We start from the raw sequence: 22,853 nt of genomic DNA, 5'->3' as shown, positions 1-22,853 counted from the left end.
CCAGGAGCCCTCTCCCTCCCACACATCTCCCTGCTCTCAAATGTTATGTTTGTGTGCTTCCGTTTCTCTCCCCATCTTGTTTTCCGCTCCCGCTTTTTATATATTTTGTTTGTCTGGTTGATTTGTTTGTGAAATAAATGTTAGCTCTTTCACGAGCCTCGATTCAGTATACAAAAAAAAATAAAAATCAAAAAACGGGACGGGACGGAGCTGCGTGAGAGGCGAGTGGAACCCTAAAGGGCGCGGCATTGCTGTAAAGAGTTCTGATATTCTCTCATTCACTACGAGGTCAGGGGAAGGGGTTGTGTGTAACTCTAACCTTGGTGCCAAGTCGACGATTGAACAACTGAACGAAAGGTATTTGCTCTCATGCACCGTGAACGGGAGTGGTAAAATGGCCGATATGTGGCTTCACTTATTTATCTGACGCCAATTGGCCAATAAGCCATCAACGACAATATGGTGGAGATCGGTGATTTCACGGAGGAACAAGACGAATAAGATGAATGCATTGCGTACCCAGGAAGGTTTCATTCGGGAGGAAAAACTTCCGGGTGATCTCGTGAACTTTGAACTGTAAGTGTGTCGAAGATCCTCGTGATGGCCGATCGGGTCGGATCTCCTGAGGAAAAGGTTCGTTCAGAGTTTCTCATTTTATTATTAATACCGAGAAAGATCTGTAAAACTATTATCTGAAGTGATTTTTCATAATATAGAGATAGGGCGAACATTATGATGATACATAGCACGATATCCCAGAGTTGTGGATGGATCATGACGAAACTTGGGGATGAGATGGGAAAGTGACTTTTCGGTTCAGGTCCGAATCCAGATCCGACCTTCCAGTGGATACAAAACGTAGTGTTTGTCCTGGTGGAGGTTTGTTCGCTACCGAGTGCCGTTCTACTTCGTTATTTGTGAAACGAAACCTGGTGTGGGCCTAATGGTGAATGAGGCTGCGTTAAGATCTCAGGGTCACGTGGTTAAAATATCACCAGGTGGGTTCACTCAGCCTGTCTTCCTTTTGAAGTCGGTAAAATGAGGAACAGCTCCTGCCTCCTGGAAACGGAGGGAACTGCATCATCGGCAAGAAACTGCAAGTGTTGTTTTTGAGGGAAATAGGTCTTTGGTCACGTGGCATAAATTGTCAATTTTAAAACGATTCACTTGATGTGTGTATGTGTGAATGTATATATGTATATATGTATATATATATATATATATTGTATGTAAAAACTGAAAAATGGGTGATTGTGAACCCTCGTCGAGGTGAAGTCTTGGGCAACTCCTGTGACTGTCTATGAATTACGTACTGTTTATGTGAGGCGTATCATGAGTACGTCTATTAATTACTTATTATTGGACCTTGACTATGTGTATTAATTACTTATTATTGGACCTTGACTCTGTGTATTAATTACTTATTATTGGACATTGACTATGTGTATTACTTATTATTGGACCTTGACTATGTGTATTAATTACTTATTATTGGACCTTGACTGTGTCTATTAATTACTTATTATTGGACCTTGACTGTGTGTATTAATTACTTATTATTGGACCTTGACTGTGTGTATTACTTACTTATTATTGGACCTTGACTATGTGTATTAATTACTTATTATTGGACCTTGACTATGTGTATTAATTACTTATTATTGGACCTTGACTATGTGTATTAATTACTTATTATTGGACCTTGACTGTGTCTATTAATTACTTATTATTGGACCTTGACTGTGTGTATTAATTACTTATTATTGGACCTTGACTGTGTGTATTAATTACTTATTATTGGACCTTGACTATGTGTATTAATTACTTATTATTGGACCTTGACTGTGTGTATTAATTACTTATTATTGGACCTTGACTGTGTGTATTAATTACTTATTATTGGACCTTGACTATGTGTATTAATTACTTATTATTGGACCTTGACTATGTGTATTAATTACTTATTATTGGACCTTGACTATGTCTATTAATTACTTATTATTGGACCTTGACTATGTGTATTAATTACTTATTATTGGACCTTGACTATGTGTATTAATTACTTATTATTGGACCTTGACTGTGTCTATTAATTACTTATTATTGGACCTTGACTATGTGTATTAATTACTTATTATTGGACCTTGACTGTGTGTATTAATTACTTATTATTGGACCTTGACTATGTGTATTAATTACTTATTATTGGACCTTGACTGTGTGTATTAATTACTTATTATTGAACCTTGACTATGTGTATTAATTACTTATTATTGGACCTTGACTGTGTCTATTAATGACTTATTATTGGACCTTGACTATGTGTATTAATTACTTATTATTGGACCTTGACTATGTGTATTAATTACTTATTATTGGACCTTGACTATGTGTATTAATTACTTATTATTGGACCTTGACTATGTGTATTAATTACTTATTATTGGACCTTGACTATGTGTATTAATTACTTATTATTGGACCTTGACTATGTGTATTAATTACTTATTATTGGACCTTGACTATGTGTATTAATTACTTATTATTGGACCTTGACTGTGTGTATTAATTACTTATTATTGAACCTTGACTATGTGTATTAATTACTTATTATTGGACCTTGACTATGTGTGTTAATTACTTATTATTGGACCTTGACTATGTGTATTAATTACTTATTATTGGACCTTGACTATGTGTATTAATTACTTATTATTGGACCTTGACTATGTGTATTAATTACTTATTATTGGACCTTCACTGTGTGTATTAATTACTTATTATTGGACCTTGACTATGTGTATTAATTACTTATTATTGGACCTTGACTGTGTGTATTAATTACTCATTATTGGACCTTGACGATGTGTATTAATTACTCATTTATTGGACCTGGACTATATGTATTAATTACTTATTATTGGACCTTGACTCTGTGTATTAATTACTTATTATTGGACCTTGACGATGTGTATTAATTACTTATTATTGGACCTTGACTCTGTGTATTAATTACTTATTATTGGACCTTGACTGTGTGTATTAATTACTTATTATTGGACCTTGACTGTGTGTATTAATTACTTATTATTGGACCTTGACTGTGTCTATTAATTACTTATTATTGGACCTTGACTGTGTGTATTAATTACTTATTATTGGACCTTGACTGTGTGTATTAATTACTTATTATTGGACCTTGCCTATGTGTATTAATTACTTATTATTGGACCTTGACTGTGTGTATTAATTACTTATTATTGGACCTTGACTGTGTATTAATTACTTATTATTGGACCTTGACTATGTGTATTAATTACTTATTATTGGACCTTGACTATGTGTATTAATTACTTATTATTGGACCTTGACTATGTCTATTAATTACTTATTATTGGACCTTGACTATGTCTATTAATTACTTATTATTGGACCTTGACTATGTGTATTAATTACTTATTATTGGACCTTGACTATGTGTATTAATTACTTATTATTGGACCTTGACTGTGTCTATTAATTACTTATTATTGGACCTTGACTATGTGTATTAATTACTTATTATTGGACCTTGACTGTGTGTATTAATTACTTATTATTGGACCTTGACTATGTGTATTAATTACTTATTATTGGACCTTGACTGTGTGTATTAATTACTTATTATTGAACCTTGACTATGTGTATTAATTACTTATTATTGGACCTTGACTGTGTGTATTAATTACTTATTATTGGACCTTGACTATGTGTATTAATTACTTATTATTGGACCTTGACTGTGTGTATTAATTACTTATTATTGGACCTTGACTATGTGTATTAATTACTTATTATTGGACCTTGACTGTGTGTATTAATTACTTATTATTGAACCTTGACTATGTGTATTAATTACTTATTATTGGACCTTGACTGTGTCTATTAATTACTTATTATTGGACCTTGACTATGTGTATTAATTACTTATTATTGGACCTTGACTATGTGTATTAATTACTTATTATTGGACCTTGACTATGTGTATTAATTACTTATTATTATTGGACCTTGACTGTGTGTATTAATTCCTTATTATTGGACCTTGACTATGTGTATTAATTACTTATTATTGGACCTTGACTATGTGTATTAATTACTTATTATTAGACCTTGACTATGTGTATTAATTACTTATTATTGGACCTTGACTATGTGTATTAATTACTTATTATTGGACCTTGACTATGTCTATTAATTACTTATTATTGGACCTTGACTGTGTCTATTAATTACTTATTATTGGACCTTGACTATGTGTATTAATTACTTATTATTGGACCTTGACTATGTGTATTAATTACTTATTATTGGACCTTGACTGTGTCTATTAATTACTTATTATTGGACCTTGACTATGTGTATTAATTACTTATTATTGGACCTTGACTGTGTGTATTAATTAATTACTTATTATTGGACCTTGACTATGTGTATTAATTACTTATTATTGGACCTTGACTGTGTGTATTAATTACTTATTATTGAACCTTCACTATGTGTATTAATTACTTATTATTGGACCTTGACTGTGTCTATTAATTACTTATTATTGGACCTTGACTATGTGTATTAATTACTTATTATTGGACCTTGACTGTGTGTATTAATTCCTTATTATTGGACCTTGACTATGTGTATTAATTACTTATTATTGGACCTTGACTATGTGTATTAATTACTTATTATTAGACCTTGACTATGTGTATTAATTACTTATTATTGGACGTTGACTATGTGTATTAATTACCTATTATTGGACCTTGACTATGTGTATTAATTACTTATTATTGGACCTTGACTGTGTATTAATTACTTATTATTGAACCTTGACTCTGTGTATTAATTACTTATTATTGGACCTTGACTGTGTCTATTAATTACTTATTATTGGACCCTGACTATGTGTATTAATTACTTATTATTGGACCTTGACTGTGTGTATTAATTACTTATTATTGGACCTTGACTATGTGTATTAATTACTTATTATTGGACCTTGACTATGTGTATTAATTACTTATTATTGGACCTTGACTGTGTGTATTAATTACTTATTATTGGACGTTGACTTTGTGTATTAATTACTTATTATTGGACCTTGACTGTGTGTATTAATTACTCATTATTGGACCTTGACGATGTGTATTAATTACTCATTTATTGGACCTTGACTATATGTATTAATTACTTATTATTGGACCTTGACTCTGTGTATTAATTACTTATTATTGGACCTTGACTGTGTGTATTAATTACTTATTATTGGACCTTGACTGTGTGTATTAATTACTTATTATTGGACCTTGTCTATGTATATTAATACTTATTATTGGACCTTGACTGTGTATTAATTACTTATTATTGGACCTTGACTGTGTGTATTAATGACTTATTATTGGACCTTGACTGTGTGTATTAATTACTTATTATTGGACCTTGACTATATGTATTAATTTACTTATTATTGGACCTTGACTGTGTATTAATTACTTATTATTGGACCTTGACTGTGTGTATTAATTACTTATTATTGGACCTTGACTATGTGTATTAATTACTTATTATTGGACCTTGACGATGTGTATTAATTACTCATTATTGGACCTTGACTATGTGTATTAATTACTCATTTTTTGGACCTTGACTATGTGTATTAATTACTCATTATTGGACCTTGACTGTGTGTATTAAGCACCTCCATTGATGTTGGCCTAATGGTTGGGGTGGTGGGCTTGTGATCCTGAGGTCCTGAGTTCGAATCCCGTTGAAAATGTGGTTGACCTGTATGCCAGGTAGGGTTGATTCAGCCTGTCATCCCTCCGAGGTCGGAAAAACGAGCACCAGATGCCCGGTTATAAAGAGACATTGCATCAGCGGCAGAGGTGCCCACTGAAAATGATGCAACCAGCAGCTGGGTGGCTGCACACGAACCACCCAACTCCTCCATTGCTAACAGAATATTGGAACATACATTTTGGACATGTAGACCTTTTAGTTGGAAGGAAAAGACGTCTGTGGAGTTTGGAATCCGAGTCAATCCTTTATTCCGACCACAACCAATCAAACCTGCTCGACTCACTTTCGGTTGTGCCCACAATCGGAAAATCCTGGATCAACCCGTGCTGTGGCATATTTACATATTACTGGGACACCCATTCCCGATGGGAGTGCCAGGAATCGTCATTCCTCTCTGGATCTACTGTCGGGCTTCAATAACATTGGAGGCTGGGGTGTGTTCAGTTACCAAGTTTCTTGTAGAGAGCTCGACAAGTGGTTTAAGCATATTCATGCCAGCACTCCATTCAAAGCCATTTTTAAGGAACAACAGGCTTAATAATCGCAAGCTCGCTGCTTGGTAACTTTGCATACCCTGGCTTTTCTCCCTTTCACTTCAGTGTTAAACAGCATTCGTGACTGTTTCAAAAGGTAGTCAAACGTATTTGTGGTTTATAATATTTATGCTTCTGGTAAAGGCCGGTGCTCTCGTGAAACACCACGATAAGCTATTTATACACACTAACATGGTGTTTGTTCAAGGAGGAAGCACCCCTTGAGAAGGGGTAGATATAATTATGAATTTTGGGGTAGGGGAATATCTAGATGTAGGTAGATCTTAATAGGTATCATGCTTCGTCTGTCGTGATAGGCAACCTCACCTGTAATTTATGTGTTTAGGTGGTTTGTCGGATTAAGGTGTGTCTTCGTCCCCATTACGAGGAATGGGCGTGATAAATAGCATTAGGTATAAGGATAAGACTCCATTGTGTGCCGTTCCCTCTGTGATCATACCTGTGTCCCGTATGGCAACGCACTCTTATAGACACTTAGATAGACCCTTAGTGCACACATTAATTAAATCCCCTCCCTTACAATGACTGACGAATAACTGACCGGAAAAACCAACAGGCAGCGGCCACGCAGTGCGCCACCATGGAAGACGAACAGCGTGCCAGGCAGGCTGGGAGCCACGCCCAGGGAACTAGTGATTGGACAGGGGGGGAAGGGCGAGCAACAAGCAGAGAGTGCTGATTGGCAGGGTAAGGAGGTAAAGGAGCGACACACTGGCCACCGACCAATGACACCTCGGCCAATCAGTGCGGAAGGCGCGAACACACGGCCAATCAGTGCGGAAGGCGCGAACACACGGCCAATCAGTGCAGAAGGCGCGAACACACGGCCAATCAGTGCAGAAGGCGCGAACACACGGCCAATCAGTGCGGAAGGCGCGAACACATGGCCAATCAGTGCAGAAGACGCGAACACCAGGCCAATCAGTGCGGAAGGCGCGAACGAATGACCAACAAGCAACGCGCTGATTGGAGGAAAAGCGCCAGTGACGTCAGAAGACCGTCAGTAAAACTGCTCGCTCGCTGACATTTTTTCTCTCTTCCCTGGCCTTCTTGTCCCTGGTTCCTTCCTGCCCTTCGCTCTTCCTTTTGCCTATTGCCTTCCCTTGACTGTCCCTTCGTGCTGGACCTGTTCTTGCCTTTGAACTTTGGTGGAGAGACCAGCGCCAATGATTCTCTTCCCCTGCGTTTCTATACCACGGACGAGCGAGGCTTGCTGCTGGAGCAGACGAGACCGGGGTGAGCGAGTGGCTCGGGGGCGAGCAGCGCGCGAACGGGGGCGCATCAAGGCCTTTTTTCGCGCCAACCGGAGCCATGTTGGACGACAGACAGATAAGACGCACCACATTCCACAACACGACGGGACATTTATTTTATTCATCTTCTCCCATTGTTTCGTTTCCGAAGTCTGGTGTGGGGACGTCCCAATTTAGGATTTAGTTTTTATCGTCGCGTTCCATTGTTCTCGGGTTCTGTAATAAATATTTATTTCTTGTACATTTTACATCTGTTTTTGGTTTATTTAATAATTGATTTCAGGTTGAAGACGCCTGCGGCCGTGAAGGTAAGGTCACCATAGTTCATCCCAGCTCGTGTATCGATCCACCATATAATTGGATAAACGCCTCCATTAAAGCTCGTTTGGCCATCCGCGATTACTGGTCTTAACCGAGGGGTAATCGCGTGACAATATTATGACTGATAATTTTGTTTTGTATATCAGTTTAATATTCTGTTTTTGTTATTATAAGCGGCCTTGGAAAAACGCCAAGATAAAGCTATCTTAACACGGATATGCACCTGAACACGCAAACCCCTTGGTGGAGAAAAGCCCCTTCGGGAGGGGTGCAAATTAATTTGCTACAACATTCTTTGTGTGGCCCTAAGTCCTCCTGTAAAGTTTTTTGAGTTTAGATAAGTAATGACCAAATGTATCACCATCAACAATACAGACAGACACCAAATGGTCAAGGCTCATGAAAAAGCGAGGACACAGTACAAATCAGGAAATGACACGACAAAGGGAACATCAGGAGAAGGGGGAAATGCCAAGAGCAGGGCAAAGGGAGAAGGAGAAGGTAGTCAGAGACAGACAAACAAGTGATGCAGGCAACTATGAGGGGCAGGGGAGAACGCAAGGGGTGAAGAACATGGAAGTGAACATCTGTTGCATTGGGGAAAGTCCCACTTGGAATAGAAAAAGTCCCACTTGGAATAGAAAAAGTCCCACTTGGAATAGAAAAAGTCCCACTTGGAATAGAAAAAGTCCCACTTGGAATAGAAAAAGTCCCACTTGGAATAGAAAAAGTCCCACTTGGAATAGAAAAAGCCCCACTTGGAATAGAAAAAGTCCCACTTGGAATAGAAAAAGTCCCACATGGCAAAGAAAAGGTCCCACGTGGCAAAGAAAAGGTCCCACGTGGCAAAGAAAAGGTCCCACGTGGCAAAGAAAAGGTCCCACGTGGCAAAGAAAAGGTCCCACGTGGCAAAGAAAAGATCCCACGTGGCAAAGAAAAGGTCCCACGTGGCAAAGAAAATGTCCCACGTGGCAAAGAAAAGGTCCCACGTGGCAAAGAAAAGGTCCCACGTGGCAAAGAAAAGGTCCCACGTGGCAAAGAAAAGGTCCCACGTGGCAAAGAAAAGGTCCCACGTGACAAAGAAAAGGTCCCACGTGGCAAAGAAAAGGTCCCACGTGGCAAAGAAAAGGTCCCACGTGGCAAAGAAAAGGCCCCACGTGGCAAATAGAAAAGGTCCCACGTGGCAAAGAGAAAATGTTTCCATGACACCAATTTTACCCCATTCTCTGACACCAATAAAATCTCTGTCAAAAGGTCAATGGGATCAAAAACATGAAAAACACCTATTAGGTGGCAATTAGAAAATGTATCAACCAAATTTCTGATGCACATTTCATCATGTGAAACACTTGATAGGTCAATTTTTCCAAATTACTAAATAGCTGTTTCCATGGCAACTATTGTTTATTTGGATTTTGGAAGTATCGTGCTTTACAACATCTTTCTTGTTTGTGTGTTTGTCTGTCTGTGAACAGGATATCTCAATAAGTTCGGGATGAACTAAACTTGGTGGACAGGTCAAGGTGTAGCAAAGACTAATTGATGAGATTTTGGTGAAGATCCATGTTAGAAAGTCTCTGATGCTATGCGTACAATATATGTGAACGTTTCCTGCTTTGCTTATGAATGTTTTCTTGCAATATGTTGATGCCATGTTGGTGTAGTGCGAGCCTGTAATTCTTACTTTTTTTTATTTATAATTTGCACCGGAAAGGGAGTAGACTTTCTGCTTCTTGCTGATGGCTCGTGTGAGCGAGTTAATTGCCGCGATCTTTGCCTTGTTTCATTAAATGTTGTGCCGAAAGGGAGTTTAGTGTCTCGTCCTGTCCGAACCGTTTTATCACGGCCCCTTTCCTGGATCCACTGTTCTGTATTATCCTCCGTACTAGCTAGCCTTTGCCGTAGGATTCCAAAGCCTACTTTTCATGGTCCTTCGAGCCGGATAACGAACAGCTGGACAAGGAAATCATGGACGAGAATATCGTCACTACCCTGACTGCCGATTGTACTCAAACAGCAGACAATATCAGCGACATTATCTCGGTTAGTCCTTTAACCACTCACGGCACGAATCCATTTGTCTCTGTCTCCATGGCCGCCGTCAGCCCCACCCCTGATGCGCCTGTATCAGCCACCAAATTACCGGATCCGGCCATCATCAGCACTGGCAATGAATTAACGGCGTCTTCCCGACCCGAAAGGAATATACGTATCCCTGAACGTTTGAAAGACTGTGCTCTTAATTATGTACCTTCAAACACGAGTGGTTCTTCCCTTAATCAGGTTCTTCCCTTTCATCCTAACATGTTACTAACAACTTACAGACGACATTCATCAGGAAGCCACCGACCAAAGACTGCCTCACTATGCAGTGCACATAGCTCACAACGCAGCCATTGTTCCAGCTACAGCCGTACATCCATTACACCCCAACTCGGTGTTATACAATCGGCTATTCTCATGGAAAAACGAAAACAGTATGAACTGGAGGAACTGACATCTCAAATTGGGGAGGATGAGAGAGTGGAGAAACATGGACAACAGCTGCAGGGTGAAGTCCTTCAGGCTCAGGAGATGGTGCGCCAGGCTCTGATAGAACGCTAAGCCTTGTCCGTCCGTCTAACAAGACAGAGACGTCTGAGGAAGGCCGAACAGGAACTGGAGGAAGCACGGTTGATAGTGTCGTTCTTGGATGCAGGAGATGAAGTGCCTACCTCTCCAACCGGGCGTCCATTGCGCCCATTGTGGGCGGAGCCACGCCCGAAAAAGATGTCTTTTTAGGGGGTAATAGAGTTCAAGCTACATCTTCTCCAAGGGGTTTAGTGGAATCTGACAGGGGTTTCGATATTTGGTTAGGCCAATGTCATGTGTCTCGCCCCACGGAGCTCGTTTTTTTCTTTTCTTTTTTTTTTCTTCACTTTTCACCGAATTTTCGGTATTGTGTAGCTAACTAACCTCATAACTGATTATACATTATTTTCTATCTCATTTCATACCAACCTTCGTTTTGACATTTCCGGGCCTGTTTCGGTTATAGTCCGTCCTTTGTCATTGAATACCGCTCGCTCGTGAACCATCGTCGTCTCCTGACTTGTTCTTGTTTACTCTGGGTTTATTTTTGTCTTTGTCGATAAAAACTCTCATTCATTAGATGCTGATTGATAAGAAAACTCCCAAAATGGGACATAGCGGGTGAACAAACGGGATACAGAGCCTGCATTTATTGCATCATAATTGATTGGATTGTCAATGGAAATAATTCACAAAAATGCCAAACAGAGTGAAGAAAATAACATGTGTAACCTTTTCTTTCTTAACACAGGCATTGTATCCCTGGCAGGTTATCGGTGAAATGGAGAGCTTTTTGGAATGGCTCAAGTCACAAGGCCTGAGAGCAGAAACAGCCCAAGCAGTGATCAATATGCTTGGAATTGACAATCGGAAGGTTATTCGAGCTTGTATCGAGTCGGATTCATTGTGGACTGAGCTCCTCTCTCTCGCCAAAGAGAAATTTAAATTTGCAATGTATGCTGATTTCTGTAAATTTATGAATTCTTTTTTAAAGCCGCAAGATGTCCAGATTGCGGGTTCTTCTCTGTTGGGAAGTATTTTCGTCAACTTGGAGAACGTTATTCGGGAACTTTCCAGTTTCTGCCAAAACTTCTTTGGATCCCAAAATGTGCAGATGGAAAATGTTCCTGGTTTCTGTGGCATCGGGATCAGTGATGTCTGCAGCCTCCGCTCTCAGGATGATGGATTTAGACCCATGTCTGGTATGTGACTTTAAATGCAACAAAGCATGTCAACAAATATCTTGATCTTCTGCCATTGTTGCTTGCGAAAATCTAAGATATTGCTTGGCCTTGTGCATCACCAAATGTCAGGCATTAACTGATTGACTTGAAATTTGAAGAGGATTTGCATATCTGGTCACTGAATCCAGCCACCAACTATTTTTGAAGTCAACATGGGCCAAAAGGTCAACATAGGCCAAATTTCTAAAATCCTAAATTTTCATCCGTTTAACTTGAAATTTGAAGAGGATTTGCATAACTGGACACTGAATGTGTTTGTGGACATGTGGACACATAATCAACTGCCAAGTATTTTTGAGGTCCCAATGTATTTTTGAGGTTTTGATTCCCAATGAGTCGCAGAAGTCCTTTGCTGAGATGCCATGACTGGTGAGAGAGGAACCCACAACCAGCCAGCTGGCATGATGGCAGTTGAAGTCGCCACATATGAGGAAGAGAGAGTTGGGATGAGTGGATAGAAGTTGGTCCATATTATTAGACAGCGAGATGTAGATGGAGTCTTCACTGTTTGGTGGACGGTACAACACAAATATGAACAAAAGGTGAGAGCGAAGAGGAGGCCGTAGCCAAAGGTATTCCTGGGGGTGAGGTGGAGAGAGGGCAGTGGAGGGCGAGTGAGGAAGAGAGTTTTTTATAAAGATAGCAACCCCACCTCCAGGATGAGGCTCAGGTCTATCATACCAGAGGAGGGAGTAACCAGGAAGAGATATTAAGGAATCAGAGTCATCTTGAAGGAGGAAAGTTTCTGTTAAGCAGATCAAGTCTGGATTGTCAGAAGCAACCGGAATGGAGAGATCAATCAGGTTTGAGCGAAGGCCCCGGATGTTTGAGGTCCATATGGTTAATGAAGAGAGAGGGGGAGCATCGGGTGCAGGACAGGGGAGGAGAGGGCTAGGGTCAGATGAAGGATGAGAGGGGGAGGTAGGGAGAGCTGTTGATAGTGTGTCAGAGATTACAGAAGAGTTACAAGAAAGGGAAGGATGAGGTGGACGAAAGGTTTGATGGTGATGAGATGAGGAACAGTGAGGGGTTGTTTTAGGGGGGCAGAGGAAAGTAGAAGGTTGGGGGAGGTGGAGGTATGAGATAGAAGGGAGACGAAGTGGGGAGGAAGCAGCTTTGAGGAGGAGGAGGGAGGGGGGAGAATTGGAGAGGGATGGTCGGGTGGGAGATTTGAAGGGAAGGGGATGGGGGTGAGTTTTGAAGGTGATGGGTGAGGGGGGAGTTTTGGAGGGGAGAGGCAAGAGGGGAGTTTAGGAGGGGAGGGGCAAGGGGGGAGATTTGGAGGGGAGGGGCAAGGGGGGAGATTAGAAAGTGGATGATTAATGAAAGACGAACATTTATAACAAATTGGGTTTATTGTGATTTTCAAGTTAGAGTTCCGTTTAAGAACGATAGAGGAGGGGTGGAATGAAAGTTGAGTTTAGAGCATGTCGGGAGGAAGAATTGTAAGAGATTGAATTATTTTTTGAAGTGGCATAAGTTAAAGAGGAAATTGAAAAGAGCCTTTTAAAGAGGAAGAAAAACAGCATGTTGTAATATACCACTGAATAAAACACTGCAGGGGAAAGTTTAAACATATTTAAATAATATTTAAACAAAACCGTGAAAAACAATCATCTATCTATAATTCCAGTAATCTCTGTGTGTATGTGTGTGTGTGTGTGTGTGTGTGTGTGTGTGTGTGTGTGTGTGTGTGTGTGTGTGTGTGTGTGTGTGTGTGTGTGTGTGTCCGCTGTTTCTCGACAACCACGGGTCCGATCTAATTGAAACTTGCCAGATATATTGCTGGGGACCTGAGGATGTGCCTTTTCAAGGTTTGAAATTAATCGGACAAGTGGTTCCCAAGGTATGGTCACCGTACTCGCAAGCCGTTCGCTTTGGCTTTGCGAATGGACCAAACCATTTCATGTAAATAGAGGGGGCGGGGGGGGGGGGGGGGTTCTGTGGTCGTTACTGGCTTTGCGAATGGACCAAACCATTTCATGTAAATAGAGGGGGGGGGGGGGGGTTCTGTGGTCGTTACTGCCACGTGGTTTCAAAGTTGTTTTTTGTTGTTGTTGTTTGCACGCATGTTTTTTTGCACGCACGTACGGGCAAGCACGTACGTGCGGGCACGTCCTAGTCTATCTATAATTCCAGTAATCTCTGTGTGTATGTGTGTTTGGCTGTGACCGCTGTTTCTCGACAACTACCGGTCCGATATACTTGAAACTTGCCAGGTATATTGCTGGGGACCCGAGGATGTGCCTTTTCAAGGTTTGAAATTAATCGGACAAGTGGTTCCCAAGGTATGGTCACCGTACTCGCAAGCCGTTCGCTTTGGCTTTGCGAATGGACCAAACCATTTCATGTAAATAGAGGGGGGGGGGGGGGGGGGGTTCTGTGGTCGTTACTGGCTTTGCGAATGGACCAAACCATTTCATGTAAATAGAGGGGGGGGGGGGGTTCTGTGGTCGTTACTGCCACGTGGTTTCAAAGTCTTTTTTTTGTTGTTGTTGTTTGTACGCATGTTTTTTTGCACGCACGTACGGGCAAGCACGTACGTGCGGGCACGCCCTAGTATTCACAAAATACCAATGGGGAGAGGGCCTTGAGATAATGAGGCAAGGAGATAATGAGGGCGGGGCGAGACAGCGCATGTGGACAGAAGCACACGAAATGATTGACTTGAAATTTGAAAAGCATTTACATATTGGCTGACTGAATTCAACCACCAACTATTTTTGAGATCAGCATAGGCCAAAGGTCAACCAATTATTTTCCAATTTCTAAAATCCTCAATTTTCATTCGATTGACTTGGAATTTGAATAGGATTTTCATATCAGCAAACTGAATTAAACCACCAACTATTTTTGAGATCAACATTGGTTGAAGGTCAACATAGGCCAAAGGTCAACCACTTTTTTAAAAATTTCTAAAATCCTCAATTTTCATCCAATTGACTTGAAATTTGAAGAGGATTTACACATCAGCTAACTGAATTCAACCATAAACTATTTTTGAGATCAGCATAGGCCAAAAGGTAAACATAGGCCAAAGGTCAACAACCATTTCAAATTTCTAAAATCCTCAATTTTCATCAGATTGACTTGAAAATTGAATGGGATTTGCGAATCAGGTAACTGAATTCAACCAGCAACTATTTTAGAGGTCAACATGGACCAAAGGTCAAGAACTATTTCAAAATTTCTAAAGTCTTCAATTTTCATCCGATTGACTTTGAATTTGAATGGGATTTTCATATCAGCCCACTGAATTCAACCACCAACTATTTTTTAGATCAACATGGACCAAAAGGTCAACATAGGCCAAAGGTCAACCACTTTTTTTTTTAATGTCTAAAATCCTCAATTTTCATCCGATTGACTTGAAATCTGAATAGGATTTGCATATCAGCTTACTGAAACCAACCACCAACTATTTTGGTGATCAACATAGGCCAAAACGTCAACATAGCCCAAATTTATAAAATTGTCAATTTTCACCCGATTAACTGAAACTTTGAAGACGATTTGCATATCAGGTCACTGAATGTACCACAATTTTTTTTTTGAGGTTAAAAGGATGATCTACTGAGTGCCATTCTCCTTTTAGTCAGGTTCACTATGTCAATAAATTATATTTCGTTCAAAATCATGGTAGATTAGCAAACCTATACATTTTTGGAAAGGTTACAGCATAAGGAAACTAATAATCAATGTTTACATTTGGAGAGATACCTGTATGGCGGCCATTTTTGATTTTCAAAATGGCCACTGCAAAATACATATTTTGTTCTATTTCTGCCTCTAATTACCCTAAAAACTTTTTAAAATATACTAAACCTATATTTTCAGGGACAAGGAATCCAATGAAAGTATCAAATTAGTGCTATGGGGAATGGTAAGACACGAATCAAAGGTTTTGAATTGCAAAATACTGTCTTTATATTCGCGATAAGTTGCATAATCAAATACATGTTATCATTTTGTACAGGCAGTTAATAACATCAAAATGTGTCACAATAATTCATATCACCAAACATACACAGGCAGTCAGCAAAATCATATATACACATGCAGTCAGTATAACTTCACATCTACACAGGCAGTCAATGACAAAATATACACAGGCAGTCAATGGCATCAAACATACACGATTACAGAATATGCCATTTAGAGTTCGTCGTCACTGTCCTGTGTGTCGTATCCAACAATGTAGTCCGCATCGTTTTCACAGTCCGTTCCACACAAGCAAAGGTCGGTCAAATTGATTGGCAAATCGAATTGGTCGATCGAATCGAATTCGATGAATCGAATCGAATCGATCGAATGGTCGAATGGTCGATCGAAGCGATTGGTCGAATTGGTCGAATGGAATTGGTCGATTGGTCGAATTGGTCGAATCGAATTGGTCGGAATTGGCAAATGTAAACATTGATTTTCAGATTTTCCATGTAATAACGTTTCCAAAAATGTATAGGTTTGCTAATCTACCATGATTTTAAACGAAAAAACATTGTGAACCTGACTATTTGTTCTGTTTTGCCAAGTGTCGCTCTGTGAGTGATTTTTCATTTGTTTGTTGGTTTGTGTTTGTCTGTCCGCTCACTTATACTTGCCTACAGGTCACAATTTTAAACCGACCTTCACGAAACTTTACCAAATGAAATGGTAGAGTTCGTGATTCGACAAAATCGTATAGATTTTTTAGGTCAAAAGGTCAACATAGGCCTGCAGTTGTCAACCATTTTTTTTCCAAATTTCTAAGATCCTAAATATTCATCCGATTGACGTGAAATTTGAATAGGATTTATATATCGGCTAACTGAATTCAACCCCCAACTATTTATGAGATTAGCGTAGGCCAAAAAGACACCATAGGCCAAAGGTCAACAACAATTTCAAATATCTAAAATCCTCAATTTTCATCCGATTCACTTGAAATTTGAATGGTATTTACATCTCATCTAACTGAATTCAACCACCAACTATTTTTGAGATCAGCATAGGCAAAAAGGTCAACATAGACCAAAGGTCAACAACTATTTCAAATTTCTAAAATCCTCAATTTTCATCCGATTGACTTGGAATTTGAATGCGATTTTCATATCAGCCAACTGATTTCAACCATCAACTATTTTTGAGATCAACATGGGCCAAAAGGTCAACATAGGCCAACGGTCAACCACTTTTTTTTCCGGATTCATAAAATCTTCAATTTTCATCCGATTGACTTGAAATTTGAATAGGATTTGCATATCGGCTAACTGAATTCAACCACCAACTATTTTTGAGATCAGCATGGGCCAAAAGTCAACAACAATTTAAAATTTCTAAAATCCTCAATTTTCATCCGATTCACTTGAAATTTGAATAGGATTTTCACATCATGTGAAAATTCAACCAACAGACTTCCTTCCTATTCAAAAGGATGATGATTTTCATCATCATGCGTGTGCGGCCTGGTCTCTCGATGCTCCCTCCACCCATCGGTATTTTGTAAATTTAAGTTCTTTCCTTCGCTGTATTGCTTTTTTCTTTGTATTTCTTCCCCCCCCCCCCTACCTCCCCCCGAACATCTTACCCTTTGTCTGACGTTTTAAATGCCAAAAAAAAAAAAAGAAGTTATTATTTCCATCTCTCCTCGCGGACCACGTGCTTGTTGTCTCGCCCTGTCCCCTTTATCTCCTTTTTCTTCTACCTCTCCAGCCAATACTCACCTTTCCAACTCTAGTTTCCACCATACTAATTCAACCCTTTCTCCTTCTCTCTCAGATCCACGCGCCCTCACTTCAGGGACTTTTCCCAGATTGTTTTTCATGGTTTTGTTTAAATATTATTGAAATATGTTTTAACTTTCCCCTGCAGTGTTTTATTCAGTGGTAAATTACAACACGCTGTTTTTCTTCCTATTCAAAAGGCTTTTTTCAATTTCCTCTTCAATTAATTCCACTTCAAAAAAAAATTCAAAACTCCCCCCTCACCCCTCCCTTTCAATTCTCCCCCCTCGCCCCTCCCCTCCTAAACTCCTTTCAAATCTTCCCCATCCCCCAACCCCTTAAAATCTCCCCCATCCCCCCACCCCTTCAAAACTACCCCTCACCCCTCCCCTTCGAAACTCCCCCCCAACCCCATCCCTCCAAATCTCCACCCGCCCCTACCTTCTTTCTCCAATTCTCCCCTTCCCCTTCCCCCCTCCTTATCAGAGCTGCCTCCTCCCCACCCAACTGGACCAGTTGGCATTAGCCCACGAGTCCTAAAATCCTACTCTGCCGCTCCATCACACCCTCTCTTTGTTGCTCTTCACCATCTCATTTGCTGAAGGTCATCTGCCATCTCCTTGGAAACCAGCCAGCATTACCGTTTTCACAAAAAAGGTGCGAAAACAGATACTTGTAACTACAGACCAATCAGCCTGCTCCCAATCATCAGCAAAGTCATGGAATCCATCATCACCTCAGATATTAAATCCTTCCTCTTGTCCAATGGCTTGATCTCTGATCATCAATTTGGATTCAGACCAGGCCACTCTACTCTGGACATGCTGCTTCTGCTATCTCAACAATGGATGAGGTCCTCAATGCCAAACAGGAAATCAGAGCCGTCTCCCTTGACCGTATCTCCTGCCTTCGATACGGTCTGGCACCCGCCCTGTTCACCAAACTCTCCTCTTATGGTATCCATGGAAATCTCCATGCATGGCTACCGGACGTCCTCTCCGATTATAGCCAATGTGTGGCCCTGAAGGGAAGTCTCTCATCTCCCCTTCCTGAATTAAATACTTGAGCACTGTTGAACACAAATCACCTTGTTATTTCCAATAACCTCCAGTTTAGCAGCACTTGGATGTGTTACATTGGGTGGGGTATAAGGGTGATGTAGAAGAATGTTTCAATGGCGCTTAACATCCAGAATTCTACTGTTTAACAACCATTAACTTCATTATTATATTTAAATTGAAGTATACATTGCATGGCGTGATATGTTCTATGAACTCTCGAGATGGTTCTCGATGTCATTTCCCTGCAAAAGACTGACATTGATTTGTACACAGGTGATGTATATCTTGTAAATGTGGAAGGCAGACAACACAACAAAGATTCATCTCTCACAGAAGATTCAAAATGTGCTTCTGCAAACGAAAGTTCAGATAATATTCACATGACAAGTGGAAGTGCTTCCTGTTTTGCAACTGGTGAGTGGAAACGTAAAAAAAATAACATCCAATCTTTTGTGTTGAGAAAATATAAAATTTTCAGGAAAGTCTTGTAAAATCTGAAAAATTGTTGCATTTCATTTCAAGTGTTAAATATTTTACATCTTGATATTGACCAAAAAAAATGTGGTCTTTGTTTCTGCAGAACAATCAAGAAGTAATGTGGGACAAATAATGTCCAGTCGCAACTTCACAGAAAGGAACAAGCCTTTTTTGAAGAAACAATCACGAGATCAAGAATCACTTCCAATAAAATACAAATGCAGGACTGGACCTCGAGACAAGAAGATTAATGTTAAATTCAACAAGCACAAAAAGGTTCTAGAAAGGCAAATACGTTATAAGTGTAATGTGTGCAGAATGGATTTTGCTTCAACTCTGAACATCAAAATACACAAGAGGATCCACATTGGAAAATGTCCCCACAAGTGCTCTGTCTGTGATAAATCTTTCTCGAAAAAAAGCAATTTGAATACACATATGAGGGTCCATACAGGAGAGCGTCCTTGCAAATGTTCGATATGTGACAAAGGTTTCTCTCAAAAAGATCATTTGAAAAACCACATGAGGATCCATACAGGAGAGCGTCCTTGCAAATGTTCGATATGTGACAAAGGTTTCTCTCGAAAATATCATTTGAAAAACCACATTAGGATCCATACAGAAGAGCGACCTTACAAATGCTCTATTTGTGATAAAGGTTTCTCTCGAAAAGATAATTTGAAAAACCACATGAGGATCCATACAGGAGAGCGACCTTACAAATGCTCGATATGTGACAAAGGTTTCTCTCAAAAAGATCATTTGAAAAACCACATGAGGATCCATACAGGAGAGCGTCCTTGCAAATGTTCGATATGTGACAAAGGTTTCTCTCAAAAATATCATTTGAAAAACCACATTAGGATCCATACAGAAGAGCGACCTTACAAATGCTCTATTTGTGATAAAGGTTTCTCTCGAAAAGATAATTTGAAAAAACACATGAGGATCCATACAGGAGAGCGTCCTTGCAAATGTTTGATATGTGACAAAGGTTTCTCTCAAAAATATCATTTGAAAAACCACATTAGGATCCATACAGAAGAGCGACCTTACAAATGCTCTATTTGTGATAAAGGTTTCTCTCGAAAAGATAATTTGAAAAACCACATGAGGATCCATACAGGAGAGCGACCTTACAAATGCTCGATATGTGACAAAGGTTTCTCTCAAAAAGATCATTTGAAAAACCACATGAGGATCCATACAGGAGAGCGTCCTTGCAAATGTTCGATATGTGACAAAGGTTTCTCTCAAAAATATCATTTGAAAAACCACATTAGGATCCATACAGAAGAGCGACCTTACAAATGCTCTATTTGTGATAAAGGTTTCTCTCGAAAAGATAATTTGAAAAAACACATGAGGATCCATACAGGAGAGCGACCTTACAAATGCTCGATATGTGAGAAAGGTTTCTCTGAAAAAGGAGTTTTGAAAACGCACATGAGGATCCATACAGGAGAGAGACCTTACAAATGCTCTATTTGTGATAAAGGTTTTTCTCACAGCAGCAGTTTGAAATTACATATGAGGATCCACACAGGACAGCAACCTTACAAATGCTCAATATGTGATAAAGGTTTCTCTCATAGCGGCAGTTTGAAATTACATATGAGGCTCCATACAGGACAGCAACCCTACAAATGCTCTATTTGTGATAAAGATTTCTCTCATAGCGGCAGTTTGAAATTACATGTGAGGATCCATACAGGAGAACGACCTTACAAATGCTCGATATGTAATAAAGGGCTCTCTCAAAAAGCTGATATAAAATCACATATGAGGATCCATACAGGAGAGCGACCTTACAACTGCTCTATTTGTGAAAAAGGTTTCTCTCAAAAAGGCAATTTTAAATCACATATGATGATCCATACAGGAGAGCGACCTCACAGATGCTCGATATGTGAAAATGGTTTCTCTCGAAAAGGCCATTTGAAATTACATATGAGGATCCATACAGGAGAGCAACCTTACAAATGCTCTCTTTGTGATAAAGGTTTCTCTGAAAAAGGTGATTTGAAAACGCACATGAGGATCCATACAGGAGAGCGACCTTACAAATGCTCGATATGTGATAAAGATTTCTCTCGAAAAGGTGATGTGAATAAGCACATGAGGATCCATACCGGAGAGCGACCTTACAAATGCTCGATATGTGATAAAGGTTTCTCTCAAAAAGGTGCTTTGAAAAGGCATATGAGGATCCATACAGGAGAGCATCTTTAAAAATGCTCAATATGTGATGATGGTTTCTCTCAAAGAAACACTTTAAAATTACATATGAAGATCCATCCAGGAAAGTGAACTCACAAATGCTCGATATGTGAAAAAAGTTTCTCTCAAAAAGGCCATTTGAAAAGGCAAATGAGGATCCATACAGGACAGCCACCTCACAAGTACACAATATGTAACAAAGGTTTCTCTCATAACAGTTTAAAATGACATATGAGGCTCCATACAAGATATCGACCTTACAAGTGCTCAATATGTGAAAAATGTTTCTCTCAAAAAGGCACATTGAAAATGCATGAAGATCCATGCAGGAGAGCTGAAATGTGAAATGCCAGGATCCGCAAAATTACGTCGAGGATTTTGAAATTGAAGAAACTGAAAAGAAAACGCTAACGGGGCACCTCAAAAGAATTCCAGGGGATATCACGACAAACAAGCTACAGGTGGAGGCTGTCAGAGGTTCAGTGAGGATTATAAAACAAGCCCTTAGAACAAAGCTACAAGAATGAAGTTTCACAAACTGGTTCATGAATAATGATCCTTTACCGAAAATGGAGGTGGAGATTTTGAGTTCTGGGAGAACTTCCTCCCACCTAAAACCTACATATGGAGATAATGACTAACGAGAGCGTCCTTACAAATGTTATATTTTTGACAAGGATTTTATTTCTAAATGGAGCTTGAACTTCCATAGTACAAGCCATGCTGGAGTGCTCGCATCAGCAGTGTGTTGACTGTGGGAAGAGTTTTGCTTATAAATGTTTCTTAAATTCACATAGCATTACCCATACTGGGTTGTATGTGCCCCCCTTGCAAGCGATCCTCAGCAGTAGGCAAGGTATTCAGTGAACCAGTAAGGAGAAAGCTATTGTGAAAGGTACAGCCCTTTGGGCACATACCTTATTAGCACAACTACTCAGAGTACCATCTGTAACCCCTGACAACCAGGCAGCACCCCTAATCTCCTTGATGAAAGCCTGTCAACAGAATGTACACAACAATGACTGCAAACTGGTGCGAAAAGGCAACAAGAATCTCAAAACGCTAAGCCCATCCACGTCCACTCTGTCCTCAAACTAAATTGAAAGAAAACGACAGCTTTAAAAAGAAATGTAAAATTTATTAATGTGATTCTCCATATTCTCATAACAGAGGATTGTTGAAAAATCTATGCCAAAAACTCAAATGGTAACAAAACGTAATCTCTCAATCTGATCTTGTATCTCATCGTGCTTCTTTCAGGGCCTTCCTGAGGTTGCCGGTTTGTAATTCTTGTCTCTGTCCTTGCCATGAATCCAGCCAACTTCCATTTGAGTTTTTTTATTGTGACCAATGTCTTGGAATTTTGTTTGCTATCTGATTTAGTTGTTTTTCTTGTCCCTTTTTGGTTATGCTCAGATGGCATCTTTCCATGGCAGTGGACATCAATTTTTACTCAATCTTTGCTGTAGTCCATGTTTCATTGCCATGTGTGATATTGGGAGAACACCCTTGTTGTAAAATTGTTCATCAGAAGAAGAATCCTGCTTATGTTTTTCATGAAACTAGAATTTGTGAAGGGTTTCACAATAAAGAGAGGTCCTCAAAGCACAAA

The 22,853-nt window shown here is 39.6% G+C and overlaps 1 protein-coding gene across 3 annotated transcripts; it reads left to right on the top strand.

The window, feature by feature from the left end:
- Positions 1 to 322: 322 nt before the first annotated feature.
- Positions 323 to 22,853, top strand: LOC137414539 (uncharacterized). 3 transcript variants are annotated; one of them, XM_068100042.2, is made up of 4 exons: positions 323 to 633; positions 11,307 to 11,739; positions 18,818 to 18,958; positions 19,125 to 22,853. In XM_068100042.2, the coding sequence occupies exons 1-4, from the start codon at positions 601 to 603 to the stop codon at positions 21,251 to 21,253; spliced, it is 2,736 nt and encodes a 911-aa protein (XP_067956143.2). In that variant the 5' UTR covers positions 323 to 600; the 3' UTR covers positions 21,254 to 22,853. The 3 variants fall into 3 exon arrangements, with proteins under 3 accessions (XP_067956143.2, XP_067956145.2, XP_067956142.2); XM_068100041.2 differs by lacking the exon at positions 323 to 633 and adding an exon at positions 9,898 to 10,009; XM_068100044.2 differs by lacking the exon at positions 11,307 to 11,739 and having other exon boundaries at positions 543 to 633.

Source organism: Myxine glutinosa, chromosome 2 (assembly GCF_964187855.1).
Source record: "Myxine glutinosa chromosome 2, kmMyxGlut1.1, whole genome shotgun sequence".
Classification (NCBI taxonomy): domain Eukaryota; kingdom Metazoa; phylum Chordata; class Myxini; order Myxiniformes; family Myxinidae; genus Myxine; species Myxine glutinosa.
Note: the sequence above shows the minus strand (reverse complement) of the source record. Positions and strands in the feature narration are given on the sequence as shown.